The 15862-nt window shown below is 41.1% G+C and overlaps 2 protein-coding genes across 6 annotated transcripts in view; one reads left to right on the plus strand and one right to left on the minus strand.

The window, feature by feature from the left end:
• The window catches only part of LOC136149213 (guanylate-binding protein 6-like), a 210476-nt gene that overhangs the window by 42644 nt on the left and 151970 nt on the right, over window positions 1-15862 (plus strand). The window lies entirely within an intron of this gene.
• LRRC8B (leucine rich repeat containing 8 VRAC subunit B) overlaps window positions 1-15862 on the minus strand; it is a 68230-nt gene that overhangs the window by 8190 nt on the left and 44178 nt on the right. For 3 of the 4 annotated variants that reach the window (XM_065909238.1, XM_065909248.1, XM_065909259.1), the window contains exons 3-4: window positions 9889-9994; window positions 5207-7374 (exon numbers count right to left, since the gene is read on the minus strand). In XM_065909238.1, coding sequence (XP_065765310.1) covers window positions 5207-7348 — 2142 coding nt within the window. In that variant the 5' untranslated portion in view covers window positions 7349-7374; window positions 9889-9994. Of the gene's footprint in view, window positions 1-5206; window positions 7375-9888; window positions 9995-14198; window positions 14386-15862 lie in introns of those variants that run through there. The other variant, XM_065909267.1, reaches the window with a different exon arrangement.

Genomic DNA, 15862 nt, shown 5'->3' on the forward strand with positions numbered 1-15862 from the left:
ATTAGAACAGAGGCTGGCAAAGATTGTCTCAAAAGAAGCAAGAGGGACCTCCCTGGGGGTCCAGTGGTTTAGACTTCACCTTTCAATGCAGGGGGTGCAGGGGAGCAAAGACCCCATATGTCTTTGGGAACTAAGATTTCAAAAACCCAAAACAAAAAGTAGAAGCATATTGTAACAAATTCAATAAAGACTTTAAAATGGTCCACATAAAAAAAATCTTAAAACAAAAGGGGGGGAGCAGGATAGTAAATATATTGAAGGTTCTGCAGGCCAAATGGCAAAATTGAAAATACTATGTAGGTAATTATAATAACAAAAGGAAATTTTTTCATATATTTCTAAGTGATGTAGTGAAAAATAATAACAAGTATAATTTTTTTGGTAATATAGGCCCACTAGGGAGAACAATGGAATTTATGGATGCTAAAATTTGGATTTCCGATCATTTTCAAATATGAGGAAGTATTATTATTTGATTTTCTTTCCCCAATCACTTAAAAATTTAAAAACCATTCTTAGGTCAGGCTGTGAGTGGATTTGGCTCCGAGGCTGTAATTTGCTGACCTCAGGACCAATGATCCATGGTATTCCTTTCATGCATGAGTCTCTTTTTAATCTATATTCCTACTTCTAAATCATAACTGACTAAAACTTCCCATGGGGTTCTGTTTCTCGACTGTCCTCTTCCAACCCTTGAGTATGCCACAACCAGCGCCTCCTCGGAGGCACCAGTTCAGGTTACCTAGCACTGTCAGGCTCAAGCCTCACCTGAGCTACCACCCAATGACTCAAACTTGAACGAGACTGGCAGAATTCAAGGCAGTCTCCATTCTGACCCTCTGTCTAAAGGCTGTCATCTCTTACTGCACCTGGGCATGCCAGTGACCATCTTCTGGGCATGACCTCTATCCTTCCACATTTCCCCAATCAGTGTTCTCAGAACACTCCTCTCAAGAGTTACCATAAAAAAGAAGGCCTTGCTCAAACACGTGTGCCAAATGTTGCACACCCTATCCTCCTCTTCGAGAAGCACAATGCATATATGATAAAGGTTCTGAGGAATCCGGCCGCAGAAACACGCTAAAAACTGTTTCATGTTTTTTGTGAGAAGACCTATCACTATCCCGTGGAGTAAAGTCTGGAGTGTCCGCTCAGTGAATGTCTTTTATCTGGGGGCTGCCCAACCTCTTCAATGTCTAGAGAATTCCCTACCTTATCTTCATGGGGCTCTTGGTGGGAAGCAGCAACCACTTCCCACTAGAGGATTGACACCACCGGATTCTTCTGGTCCCTGATATCCTGCAGCTCGAGTGTGAGCATGCATGAGCATGTATATGTGCTCAGTCGTGTCTGACCGTGCTACCCCATGGACTGTAGCCTGGCAGTCTCCTCTGTCCATGGGATTCTCCAGGCAAAAATACTGGAGTGGGTTACCATTTCCTTCTCTAAGGGATCTTCCTGACTCAGGAATAAAATCAGCGTCTCCTGCATCTTCTGCATTGGCAGGCGGATACTTCACCACTGAGCCACATGGGAAGCCCGTGAGCATTCACAAGCTCTCAGTTGCTTAGATGTGGGGCTCAAGGCATAAAGCAGAAACCATGAAGAACCGATTTTGTGGGAGAGCCAGGGCCACAGAAACAGCAGCATCGTCTTCAGGGCAGCACGGGTGCTCAGGGCTGGTATGGCCAGTGTCGGGGTATCCTCTTAATTTTACCTTTGTACTATGATTTTGGCTGCTTTTCTCTTGCTATCTAACTTTGTCCTTGTTTCCTAAGCCCGATTTTGTAGCCTTTTCAGTAATGAGATACATGACATCTTTTCAATAAATGTCTTTTCTGCTTAACCCCAGAGTTAGCATCGGTTGCCTACATCTTATGAACCTGACACAATGCCCAAGTCTTTAAAAAAGTGTTCTTTCTGCAATCCTTACCAACCTCCACTCCAGAGAGAGGAATCAACTCACGTTTCTGAGTATAAGCATATCTAAATATTTATGCAGCAGGTTTGATGCTTCATTTTCTAAGTTTTATAAATATTTGGGTCTACCTTACAGAGTCATGAGAACCTTTAGGTTTCAAGAAGAAACCATCAAGTTAGTTAAATTCCTACATAAAACATGAATCCTCGGTTCCCTTTACCAATGCTCCCACCAAGCGGCTGACAATTGATATCGGGACAGTTTTATTAAGAAAATCACTTCTCCCTTCTCAGATATTCATTCAGTCTCTGGACAGCTTTCTTGGGAAAGATGAGAACTCTCCTCTTGCTTGTCAGCTCTAACACTAACAGCAACTCCCAACAGGCTTTCTTCCTAAGTAGGGCTTCCGAACATTTGAAGACCAATAGTGTGGACTATTCTCTTTCCCTTCCCTTCCCAGTGCTTCCTATCACTAGGCCACACTGTCCCACCAGAGAGGAAACTTTCACCTCTCTGGCTGCTGTCTTCCAATTTCACCACATCCTTAGCTGGTAAACAGGACTTCCCTGGCGGCTCAGACGGTAAAGCGTCTGCGTACAATGCGGGAGACCCGGGTTCAATCCCTGGGTCAGGAAGATCCCCTGGAGAAGGAAATAGCAACCCACTCCAGTATTCTTGCCTGGAAAATCCCATGGACAGAGGAGCCTGGTGGGCTACAGTCCATGGGGTCACCAAGAGTCGGACACGACTAAGCGACTTCACTTTAGCAGGTTAAGTCTCTTCACAGTTTGAGAAGAGTGTTTCTCACCCAGTCCAAGATTTGCAGTCATTATAGCAGTTCTGAGGATGCTCACAACTGCTGGTTATGACTTCTGAGACAACACAGCCAAAGACAGCATCGTTCTTGGGCCATAAATTATCTTAAGCATAAGAATTTTCATATGCTTGATTATCAAGTACCCTTTCCTTATTCAAGACAAAATATGTCTCATACAAACTCCTAGTCTCCCTTTCAGCCACAAAAGAGGTCAATAAACTTAGTGTCAACAACACCAACAGTCTCACAGTTTCATTACATTAAACTAGAGACGATCATTAACTTGCTTATAGATTAAGATAATTAAGGTTAGTTGTCCAATTTTGAACTCTGTGGGAGAAGGGGAGGGTGGGATGTTTCGAAAAAACAGCATGTATATTATCTGTGGTGAAACAGACCACCAGCCCAGGTGGGAGGCATGAGTCAAGTGCTCGGGCCTGTTGGGCTGGGAAGATCCAGAGGAATCGGGTGGAGAGGGAGGTGGGATGGGAGACCGGGATGGGGAATTCGTGTAACTCTATGGCTGATTCATATCAATGTATGACAAAACCCACTGAAAAATAAGAATTAAAAAAAAAAAAAGATAATTAAGGTTAGATGACAATTTAATCAGCTGTGACTTTCAAAACTCCATGGAGTGATTTAATTGGACAACAACTTGGTGAAACCAATACCTTTCAAAATAATTGTTTATATTTTTTAGTACAGGTTTAACAATGGAAAAACTGTGACCAAAATGCTAATATTAATCAAGGGCATAATTAAGCAACTGCTGATACTGCTACTGCTGCTAAGTCACGTCAGTCATGTCCGACTCTGTGCGACCCCATAGACAGCAGCCCACCAGGCTCCCCCGTCCCTGGGATTCTCCAGGCAAGAACACTGGAGTGGGTTGCCATTTCCTTCTTCAAAGTGTGAAAGTGAAAAGTGAAAGTGAAGTCGCTCAGTCGTGTCCGACTCTTAGCGACCCCATCGACTGCAGCCTACTAGGATCCTCCATCCATGGGATTTTCCAGGAAAGAGTACTGCAGTGGGGTGCCATTGCCTTCTCCGAATTAAGCAACACTAATGCTAAATCTCTAGACCTGTAGTTTTCAAAGTATGGTCATTAGACCAGCAGCACCAGCTTCACCTGAGATTTTTAGTGCTATAAACTCCTGGTTCCTACATCAGACCTACTTACTGAATGAAAAACCCTGGGAGTGGGGCCAAGAAATCTGTGTCTCAATAAGCCCTCCAGGTAATTCTAAGGTACACTGCTAACTTTTAAAGGAGTTTTAAAATCTCATAATCTTATAATGGGTTCTATCCTTCTACATATAGTGAAGCCACAGAGTTCTAAAAGTCAGCATAAATTCTATTCTTTTCCCAACTCTGGTATTTTTCCAACAATCTATGGTTTCTTAAAACACTGTCTGGTGATCAATATGTTTATTGGCCAACTCCATGCTCACAGATATATTTAGCATGAAATATAAACTATAAAAAGTCTAGGAGTACATCTATGGCTAATTCATGTTGATGTATGGCAGAAATCAAATTAATATTGTAAAGCAATTATCTTTCAATTAAAAATAAATAAATAAAAAAGTCCAGGAGATAATACATTTTTGGGTGGGGTAGAAGAAAGTAGTTCCCACTTTAACTAGAGGGGAGTCACTTTCATCTTTTGGCAGACCTGATTTCTGACAGGTTTTTTCTTCTTTCCATATGGATATTACCATCAGTCTCTTGCCCTTTCAGCCAACAAGATTTTTGTCCTTTTTCCTCCTTCTTCACATTTTAACCTAGGAAACTACTCATTTATTCTGTTTTTTCTTGCTTCAGCTAAGTTAAGTTCTCCTTAATTTGGTTTTACTGTTGCAAATTATGGTTCATTTTTAAAGCATGGATGCTGGAAAAAGCTTCTAAGAAGCCCTAGTGCTGCATTACAGAGCCAGGCCTTTCATTTTGAATCGTCTTTCTAGACGTGCATGGAGATTTCAAGTGTTTCTTACTGCATCACAGAAAGAACTTATGAATAATTCACAATCCCAGAATTTTTTACAAGAAGTTCTCCTATGTCAGACTTGGAAAGCTGAAAAATTTTATGAAACTTTCTAAATATTGTACTTAAGCCTTTTCTGAAACGAAACTAAGCTCTGCCATAACTTTTGTGATGTTTATGTTAAAAAACAGGGAAAGAGGATAAAGAGAATATTTGAGTACCTACTACGTGGCAGAAACTGTGCCAAATGCTTATATATATTTTTTTCATAAAATCTCCATGACAACTTGTAAATTACATTAAAAACTGACTCTCAGGGTTTTGATAATTCGTCCACAGTCACATGTCTAGTAAGTGGTAGTCAGAACAAGCTCAAGATGCTTAGCATGACTTAAAGTCCATTATCTTTAGTGACATCACACATTGCAACAGCAGATGCTCAAATGACTGGCCACAAAAGGGGAAGAATGGATTTACTTACATTGTTATTGGTCACAGCAAAGTACTGCAAATTACTCAGATACTGGATTTCTTCCGGAATGAAGGTCAGGTGGTTATAGCTTAGATCCAAATAATGTAGTTTGGTGCATAGGAACAGCTGCAGGGGCAGGTTCTCAATGTTATTATGGTCCAAAGAGAGCTGCTCTAGATTAGACAACGCCCCGATCTGGGCTGGGATATAAGCGATGTTATTGTGCCACAGCTTTAAGCAGGAAAGATTCTGGAGGTGCTGAAAGCTAATGATCTCTTCCACAGTTTTAAGGTTATTTTCTCTGAGGTCTAACTCATGCAAATTGTTCAGACTGAAAATGGAGTGTGGAATACGTTCCAGGTCACAGCTGATCAGCTCCAGGCTTTTCAGGTTGACCATTTTTTTCAGGTTGTTCAATACAACCAGCTTGCTCCCCTCGTTATCGAGGGACAACTTCTGCAGCGAAGGCAGGAGGTCCGTGATGACTTGCGGGATCCGGGAGAGGCTGCTCTTCAAGTAGAGGGTCCTCAGGCTTTTCAGGTCCTGGAAGCCGTCTGGTTGCACGGTGCCCACCTGCTCAGGCAGCACACAGCCCGACAGGTAGAGCTCCTTGAGATTCTTCAGGTGAAACACCCAGCGTGGGATTTTCCCCATTTCAGTGAACTTCAGGCGGAGGATTTTTAAATTCTCCTCTAGAAAGGCCAGGGCGGGGTGGTCGACCACCAGGGACGAGTGGTACACGTGGAGCTCCTTGAGGCTGACCAGCTGCGAGATCGCCGAGGGGAGCTTGACCTCAGGGATCAGCTCCAGGCTTAGCACTTCGATTTCTGTCAGCTCGAAGACATTGTCGGGAAGACCGTTTAGCATGAAAAGGTGCAGTTCTACCTTGTCCTGGGCATTTTTCACAAGCTTGCTTTTTAGTTTCTCGACCGTCCATTCATTGTTGAGGTTGATCTGTTTCAGCTTGTTCTCACTGACCTCTGACAGGAATATGGAGAAGCGTTTGGAGTAAAGCGGGTCGTACTGATCAGCCAGATGGAGGATGAAGGCGAAGTCGTTCTTGACATCTGGGATGTCGCTGTAGTTGCTTTTTTCTCTCAGGGCCTCAAAGGAATATTGCTTCAGAGAGCTCCGCAGCATCCACCACAAGCTGTAAGACGAGGTGAGACCATAAAGTATAACCAAGATGACGTAAAACGAAGCCAGGACCTTGAATATTTCTGCCAAGGAGTACACACACTGGTAGCGCTTGTATCCAGTAAAAGCCTGCACGTCCACTGAACAGTCAATTTCCAGAGTGATGTAGGTTAAAAAATACGGAACGTAAGTTATGATGAGGACAAACAAAATGACTTTGACTATGATCTGCTTCAGGTACACTCTGTAGATGATGTCCTTCTGCTCCACGTGCAGGCGGAACCTTTTCACTTTTTCAAAGATGGCTTTGGCCTGCTCGCCCTCCTTCTTGTCCAGGACGCTAGAGGTCGGGCTTTCTATGCCAGCTGACTCTAAGCCAGGCTGTGGGTAGGGCAGTGACTGCTTGTTGGCATCCACGTCGCCGGCTGAGCACCCCGAGGAGGAGAGCAGGACCTTGGACTTGGAGAGGGTCAGGGGCCTCACCGACTGCTCGGCCACCGTCTCTGACAGGGCGCGGGTGGTCCAGGGAGAATCGAAGCACTTGTGCAGGATGGCCACAAAGTGCTCGAGCCTGGAACTGGTGCTGGGGTAGTGAAACCAGAAGTTGCTGCAGGCTGCAAAGATGAGGGTGTGCAAGAGCACCAAGTAGGGGAAGAACTTGGCGAACCAGTGGAGCTGCTTCTCGTAACAGACGGCGTCAATGTAGGAGTACTGCTGTCGGTGGAGGTCGTTCTGGATTCTGAGGGGCAGCGGAAGGGGCATCCCGGCATCGGAGGATGCGTTCACGCTGGCTTTCAGGATGTCCCAAGGCACGGCGCAGTGATTGTCAAATTCCACCTTACAGGGGAGACAGCACAGAACCCTGCTCTGTGTCAGCTGGAGGGCTCCGGCCAGCACGGCCACCAGCAGCATGATCAGGGTGATGTAATACCAAAAGACGTCCCACCACGGCTTCAGGATGTGATAACATGACTGGGCGTCTGCTAGACATTTTAGCTCTGTTAGTGTAATCATGGCTTTCCCTTGTAGGAGGACAGAAACTGGAAGAGGAAAATAAAAGAAAAACCGCTGAAGCAAGTACCCCAAGTAAGCTTAAACTCTAATGTTTGTACATATCCAAGTAGGATTTAGCTCAGGGGCAAAACCAGGCAGGCAGGGGTGATGATGAAAAAGTATAAAAGTCTCCTGGCTTCATTCAAAACCTTAGGCTATGCCAACTGAGAACTATAAAGTCCCTTAGATGAGAGACTATTTGGTGACCGCTAGACTTGATCTCTGCAAAGGTATCTGGGGTAGGACATGAAGCAACTACCTAGCTTCCTTCTGTATCTCCACTTCATGCTAATCTATTAAAAACCAGAAGCTGAATTTTCTTCAATCAACATTAGGAAATTCTGTTCCTATGCTACTGATTTCTCACAACCATATGTTGTACCTTCTAAATGGTCTGAATAAGCTCTATTTCACATCTCACTTCCAAGCCTGGAGCATCAGTTACAGCCTAGGAGCTGTGTTTCAACCACTACAGGAACTTCCTCTGAGCGAGCACTACTTTATAAAATTATCCCTTAGGATTAGCAGGATCTACCAATCTTATCTATGTTCAGAAAAATTATGATTTAATATATTATCTCCTTTCCCCTCAAGCTCTAACTTTGTAACTTAAATTCATATCCAACTTAGAATACTTAAAAGCTGACACATATGGTAATGGCTTAAAAAAATGGATGGGGAAGAAAGCCCTAGTTACAACACCCTGCTATGGGGATTCTCTTGTATTCAGTGTTTTGACGGCAAGTACTAATAGTACAAATGATTAAGGGCATATGCTATTATTATTTTTGCCTTCAGAAACAACAAGGTGGATTTTTCATTTTCATATTGAAAAGTATTCAGACATTGCTCCTTACAGAAATGACTCACATGGTGTTCAGCCTTACATAAACCAATTGTTTAAAAATTGTTAACTGGTAAAATCCAGACCACCTATATGATGGCACAGAGTAAAGACAGATAAAAGGAAATATGTGGATCTAATAACAATTCTGGTTAAAAAGAATCACAGTAGTATGGTCATCCTTGCTAGTGGTCCAGTTACAACCTTCATCCAAGGACTTCTCTTGCACTTTTTTGAGTCTGAAGTCTCACTGTCTACCCTGGGCCTGAGTTTCTCTCTCTAGATACCCTAATCCTGGTAGCATCACCAAGAAAAACTTTTTTGCTCTCATCAGTCCTCCTCTGAGGGACTTGTATCCTGCCTTGAACCCTAAAATCCCATTACAGAGGCTCTGGTACCTATGATAAGTGTCTTTTCTTTTGCTGATCAGCTTTAACATTTAACGGGCCATCTGACTCTGAGCCCTATACCTTCATGCTCTCCCCTTGCTAGGGCATCCCAGGATCTCTGATTTTAATTACTGGCCTGCAGCGAGTTTCCACCTGCATCCTTTCTAGGCAACATCATACTATATGGATTCAACTTCCTCTTAGGACCCATGACTTGATTAAATAACTCTCCAGGGCTTCCCTCCTTTACTCTGGTTTAGTGGAGCGTTAGAAAGATCTAACTCTCAACTCCTCCCTTTCTGCCTCACTCCACTGCAGTTAATTATAACTGTGTCAAGACATGACAAAAACCCAAAACAAGAGGATTATAGGCAACAGATAGAAAGTCTGGACTTGGACCCCAAAATACCGTTAAGTATGATGAGAAAGGATGGCAGAAGACACTGCTGGGTGAACATGGGAAACATACCTAAGGATTTTAGTTGACATGAGTGCATGTTTTAGGCTAACTGTGTCATAGCTTTTATGCAACATATAGCTATATTTATGCTCCATATAGCTATAATGTGACTGTGATCTGTGGCCATATTAATTCATGAACCCAGATAAAGGGGCAATGGTCCTTCTGTGCCTGCCTGGTGAGATCACACCTGGAACCCAACATTGAGTCACAGGTTAAAGACTAACTGGACACTGAAATAATCAGGAGATACTTGTCTACGAACCATTTCCCTTGGAGGAACACAGGAAACTGATGATATTCAGCTGAGATAAAAGAAGACTAGGGGAATCTAAGAATTCATCTTTACCTTTTTGAAGGACTACCTCTTGGATTAAAGAATAAGTGGATTTCTTCCAGAGGCAGAACTAAGAGGGTGCACATTTTAGAAAGTGGTATTTTGATTTAATTTGTACCGGGACATCCACAGAAATAGTTCTGTGAAATAGTTTAGGCCCTTCTCCCTACCAGGACTGAGCTAAATAAGATGACCATCTGTCAAGGATGTTGTGAAGGAATTTCTTGTAATGGATAAAGAAAGTGAAAGAGATCATCTCTAAGGGCTCTGCCAGCTCAAAGTCTATAGCTTTATTTGTCCTCTCAAAGATCCTCAGAGTTAAATTCATTAAAGCTACACAATAAACTATATAATAACATAAACACAAACAGCTTTAACAATAAGGGTATCTGACAGAGAGCAAACACTGATTCAACAAAGAATACAAGTCAACATTGGCCAAAACAATATACTTTAAATGTTTATACTTACTAAAATGAAAGAAAAAAATGAATCCAGTAAGTTGACTGTACTTCAGTCAGGAGGTCTACACCTTTTGAAATTTCTTAGACACACCATCTCTGTGATTGTCTTCATTCTAAGAGAAAGTATAAATATCTTGAAATAGCTGTGATCATTCAAACAAACAAAATTGGAGATACTGTCTTTAGAGACCCTCTCCATCATAAGACATGGCAAGTGGATTTTCATAGCTCAGTTTACTTTTCACACTGGAGGACATTCTGGCAAAGCTACTTATATTATAAGACTCCATCCACAGACCAGATCACATACGGCCTCTGACCTTCCTTAATTTATAGAGATGTTTCTACAGAAATTTACATGTTATTAATAACATATTTTAAACTGCCATAGCTACAACATTTGGGTGAACACTTAGCTTTTTCCAGGCAGTCTACATACTCTAATTTTGCTCATTCAGTTGCTCTTATTTGCATTCATCAGATGGCCTGTCAAATCATATAATTTCTGCACTTTATCACACATCTATCCAAAGAAGACTCAGTGCTCTTAAAATTCAGACTACTAATTCATTAAATATAGTTACAAGTTAATAACTTACACAGCTCAGAAATAAGACTGAAATTCTCTGAAATTATATTATTAAACGTAGCTATCCTTTACATTAATAGGTTTTTGCTTTGTACATAGTAAGTTAATAAAAGCCATTCTTAGCATCTATTTCAATCATTTTCAATAATTTAAATTACACATATACTAATTCATTTGAAATGTGAGAACATTTAAAAACATACAAAATTTTTTTTAGTTGGGTGTGAAAATAGTATTTTTGAGTGCCTATGTATCCTCTGAAAAGTTGCTGAGAAGGCTTATATATTTGCCTGGAATATACAATCCTTTTTTTGGTTTATTAAGTACTTGAAATCCAGCTCAGAGTACTGACCCCAAATTACACTTAAGGTACTTTTAGCAATACTCTTGTAACCTTGTCATTTTCAAAGATCAAAAAGTTAGCATGTCTGAAATTTACTTTGGATTTACCAATCCATGTGTAAAAGCTTCTTTATAACTACTACCCAGGATCAAATTATTTTTCAGGCCAGAAAGCAGAGTGTGTGACAACCCAACCATGTATTAACTCATACTTAGCACCACTGGAGTATGAGTTTCTTATGCACAATTCATTTTTAAAAGTCTGACAACATATGATAGACAACTGCATTTAGTGTAGTAAGCACGATAAAGACATCTGGTGTGTGAAACATTCTGCATGTTGTTCCACTGCACTGCAGCTGTAATGTGCCAGGAGAGGATTTACTGCATAATTCTAAAATGCTGCCCAGCCATCACAACACTCTCTAGACAACACAGTTTCCCTAAGACTGCAAATATATTTTCTACTTTAGACATAAGAAGAAAAAAATAGAATCACAAACTTCCAACTGCAGTAATGGTTTTAAAATAACCAGAATGAGAGATTACTATAACTAACCTGTTAGAGGACCACAATTTACTACAAATTTGTGACATTTATTCTAAATTATTTGTAAATCATTTTTCCTGTTCATCCTTTAAGAATTATAAACTTTTCCTCTAATCACCTAATTTAGACTTCCTTGGATAAGTTCCTCATCAATGAGAGAATAAATAAATATCTATTATTAATAATCTAATATCCATTTTCTTACTGCCAAAGCACTTTCACTTACATTAGTTTTATACCTACGACAAACCATTATAATAAGTATGATTTGTTACATTTTATAAACACGGAAAATAAAGCAGGCCCAAAGGTATTATCTTGTCCAAGGTGACAAGAACAGCAAGAAATAGTTACAACTAGAACCTAGGTCCTCAGGATAAAATCTCAAGGCTCCTCCACACCAGACCACACTGTCTAGGTCACTCAATCCAGTTAACTATGCCAATCTCAGTTCTTTCAAAAGCTAAGAAAAAGTTGAATATTTAACTCTTTTCCCTAACTACAATGGAATGAATATTTGTGTCCCTGAAACATATGTATTTTGAAATCCTAATGCCCCAACATGACAGGATTAGGAGGTGGGACCTTGGGAGGTAGGTCACAGGATGGTGCTTTAGTGAATGGGATTGGTGCCCTTATTTAGGGTCCCCAGGGAGCTCTCTTGCCCCCTCCACTTTGTGAGGAAACAGAAGGAACCTGGCCATCTACCGACTAGGAAGTGAGCTCTCATCAGACACCGAGTCTGCTGATCTTAGACTTTCCAGCCTCCAGAAACTTTGAGAAATAAGTGAAACTTTGTTGCGGTAGTTTGCTGTATAGCAGCCTGAAGGGACTAAAACATCAACTTACCCCAACATCTGCACTATAAGTGGGTTCCATTTTAATCTTTGGAAAGACCAGGCAATAAATGTATAGCTTTCTGCAATGTCTCCAGTTACATACTATATAATCTGCTTTCTCAGCTAAACTTTTTCTACTAAACATATTCCACTGAACTCTTTAAGACTTTATATAAATATATAGCATCTGCATTTAATGCTGTATGAAGTCTCGAGCATTCCTAGATATTAAATGATGCTAATTTTTCTAATTGAAGTGCTTAACTGGAGAGTTAGAACATAGCTGTCCTTTGTCGTTACAAAGTTGAATACTGTTTGTGTGTCCAGGAAATTTTTTCCAGACCATATTTTTGCAAACAAAGAGGATTCGATCCAAATCAGATCTCTATTTCTAATATACAAAAGCACTTAATCAGTTCAAAGAAACAATGTTAAAAGTAAAGGATTTTATGGTCTTAATCCCATTCCTTTAGCTTTTAAGCCTCATTAAAAAATCATAAAAGCTTTTCAAAGCACATGAATTCACTTGACAATCTCACCCCGAAGTCTCTAAGACTGGAACAACAACATTCAAGTTAGACGGTCTTTACTTCCCACTAGTCCTAATTTTACTTTGAAAGCATTTCCAAAATAACCAGTGAAAAAATAAACAAATGATGATCAGATGGTATTTAGAGTCATTCTATGCTGAGAACTGGACGCTACTTCAAAGATCTCTGTCTCTGGCTCCAGGCAGGAACATACCCAAACAAATCAAAATGGGATTTCTGTACACTACTCTCACTGATAATTGACTTAAAAAATCACTTTATAGTCTTTCAAAATACTTAGTCCTACTCTTCTCATCAAGCTGTTTCTTGGATCTAACATATTTTAGCTGAAATTTAAATTCACTCTGGGAAATAAGGCGTTAGTGTCCAGGACTCATTTGCTCCTTTGTTTTATACTAAATAATCCTCTGAACCACTCTTCAGAGATCTGATGACAATTATTTAGCATTCCTCAAGCACTTGAAGAATCACTTGAAGATCACTAGTACTAGTTTTGTGATCTAGAAGGGAACTATAGGATTCATCTAGTAAAGTGTTTCTCTAAAACTAATGCTCATAAATCACTGGAGAGCTTGTGAAATCATGTGATAAATCCCACTCTCAGAGTTTTTGATTCATTAGGTCTGTAGTAGGCCCCAAGAATGTGTATTTTTAACAAATTCCTAAGTAATGTTGATGCTACTGGTGCAAGACTACTTTTTGAGAATCACAAATCTAAGACAGTGGTTCTCAACTTTGGTTTCACATTAGAACTACCTGGAGCACTTTTATAAGAAACTTAAAACCAGATGCCACTCTTAAAGTTGGTGGAAGTGAGGTCAGGGGAGACAGCTCACAAGATAGGTTGGCAACAAAAAAGCTGGGGAAATTGCCTGTCTTTTAAGTCTTGCTGGAAGTTTCAGATGTCTAGAGTGCTCCCCCCTCCCCAAAGACTACAAACTAACAGCTACCATCAACCACAGGACCCTTAGGTGAGAAGGCGGACCAATGAGTCACCAAGCTACAGAGATTTGCAGGATGGATTTAAGATGGAGGGGTAGGGGGCAGCTGAAAGGTTATTTCAATCATGTGGGCCAGAAATAATACTGAAAACCTTTGCAATATATTTGAAAAGAAGCAGTGAATAAAATAGTCAGTGTAAATGAAAATTCAACACCACTTAGCAACATCAAATATCCGAAGAGAGGACCATGGAGAAGGCAGGATCAAAAGAATTCTGATTCTGATCCTACGGCATTACAGGATCTTCCAGTTTCCAGCACATGGTGTACAGTAAGTATTTGCACAATAAATAACTGAATGTACAAAATGCATAAGGCAGAAGAGTATTATGTTCACATGTTAGGCAGGATGTATCTAAAGGATTAAGCCTCTCCTTGGAGAAGCAAGATCTCGGAAGCATATAGTTGGGAAGGATTTTGGCAAGTTAGTCTGTACATTCCAAACCTTAGTGGCTTAAAAATAAGTTTATTTCTTGTGATTCTGTGGGTGGTTCTTTCACTTCCTGGAGTTGGCTGGCACAGAGATGGCTGGAAGGTCCAAAATGTCCTTATTCATCAGGCTGGTTGGTACTCGGTGCTGACTGGAACTTCATGTGAGACTTCTTGTGGGTGTTCGAGCGTCCTCACACAGCATGGCGCCTGGCTTCTATGATGGTGCATTCCAAACAGAGAGGTGAAAACTGCAGTTCTTTTATGGCACAGCTCTCAAATCACGGTGTCATGCCCAGCATATGCTATTGGCCAAAGGAGTCATGTACCAGCCCAGATTTATTCGGGAATAAGTGCCTCCTCTCAGTGGAAGAACGGCAAAGAATGTGCAGACATTAGTCTACTCTCTACCCACAAATGATTTACATTCCTCTCACATGAAAGCCTCACCCTCTCCCAAGTCCTGCCCTCTGCCCAAAGTTTTATTCCACTATGGCATCAAGTTCAGGCTTAAAGTCCAGGATCTTGTCATCTAAATCATGTTCGGAATACTATGGGACAACACCCTTAAGATTCTTAGAAGCCTTTCTATCCAGTTGAGAAGAAGCACTGCCTTAAATCTTTCTGAAGATTTTCAGAAGATTCTGAAATCTTTCTGATCTCAGCTTCAGCTACTGGCCCTGGCCTTTATTCCTACCTTAAGATCAAATTTTACTGCACTAGCGCTGCTCTGGATCTCATCTTTGAGTACCTTTTGCCTGGAAGAGAAGCTAGGAATAAGGAACAGTTTTATTCATGACCCCAGAAAATTCTGAAGTGGAAATAAGTCCTCTAAAAGTCTACTTAAAATCTGAACTGTTTCTTCTATAATTAATCTCTCTCTTACTTTAGTCCTAAGTGTTTTTAAGAAGTCAATTAGTACTTCCAATATTCTGAAGGAAAATCCAAGCTAGATATACAAATCGATTAGGTTCATTTTCTATATTCCACGTTACTGTGTCAGTCTTGTCAAGTTTTCTGCCAACACATAACAAGGGTACTGTTTTATATCCTCCAGTAGAAATTTCCTTTCTGCCCTTCCAGCCACCATTAATAATCTTCTTATTTCCCCTCCAGGTTCACTGCTACCTGGTCTCAAAGCCAATGCCAGATGTTTTGTTGTGGCAACACCTCGCTTCTAGGTACCGATTTTTATTTTGGTTCTTTATTGCTATGTAACAAACCAGCCCCAAACTTAGCAGCTGAAATAACCATTCATCATTTCTGATGATTCTTTGGGATGAAGAGGCAGTTCTTCTGTCTGGCATGGTGTTGGCTGGAACCCTGGGATGGCTGGAAGGTCCAAGATGCCTTAGTCACAGGGCTGGTGTTCTGGCTGGCTGCTTGACCTGGACCTCAGCTTCAGCTACTGACCAGGGGCCTTGCCACTCCTTCACATGGCTGTTGAGGCTTCCTCACAGCAAGGAGGCTGAGTTCTAACTAAGAAAATTATAAGCACGCAAAAGCAGAAGTTACAAATAGGCCCCGCCTTACCCCATACCACTTCTGCCACATGTGACGGGTCAGAAAAAATAACAGGGCCAGCCCAGATTTAAAAGGACGGGAAACAGACTCCATCTCTTGATGGGAAAAAAATCACAAAGTATTTGCAGCCATCTTTAACCCACCATGGGAAGTCCT

The sequence above is a fragment of the Muntiacus reevesi genome, chromosome 1, assembly GCF_963930625.1.
Source record: "Muntiacus reevesi chromosome 1, mMunRee1.1, whole genome shotgun sequence".
Classification (NCBI taxonomy): domain Eukaryota; kingdom Metazoa; phylum Chordata; class Mammalia; order Artiodactyla; family Cervidae; genus Muntiacus; species Muntiacus reevesi.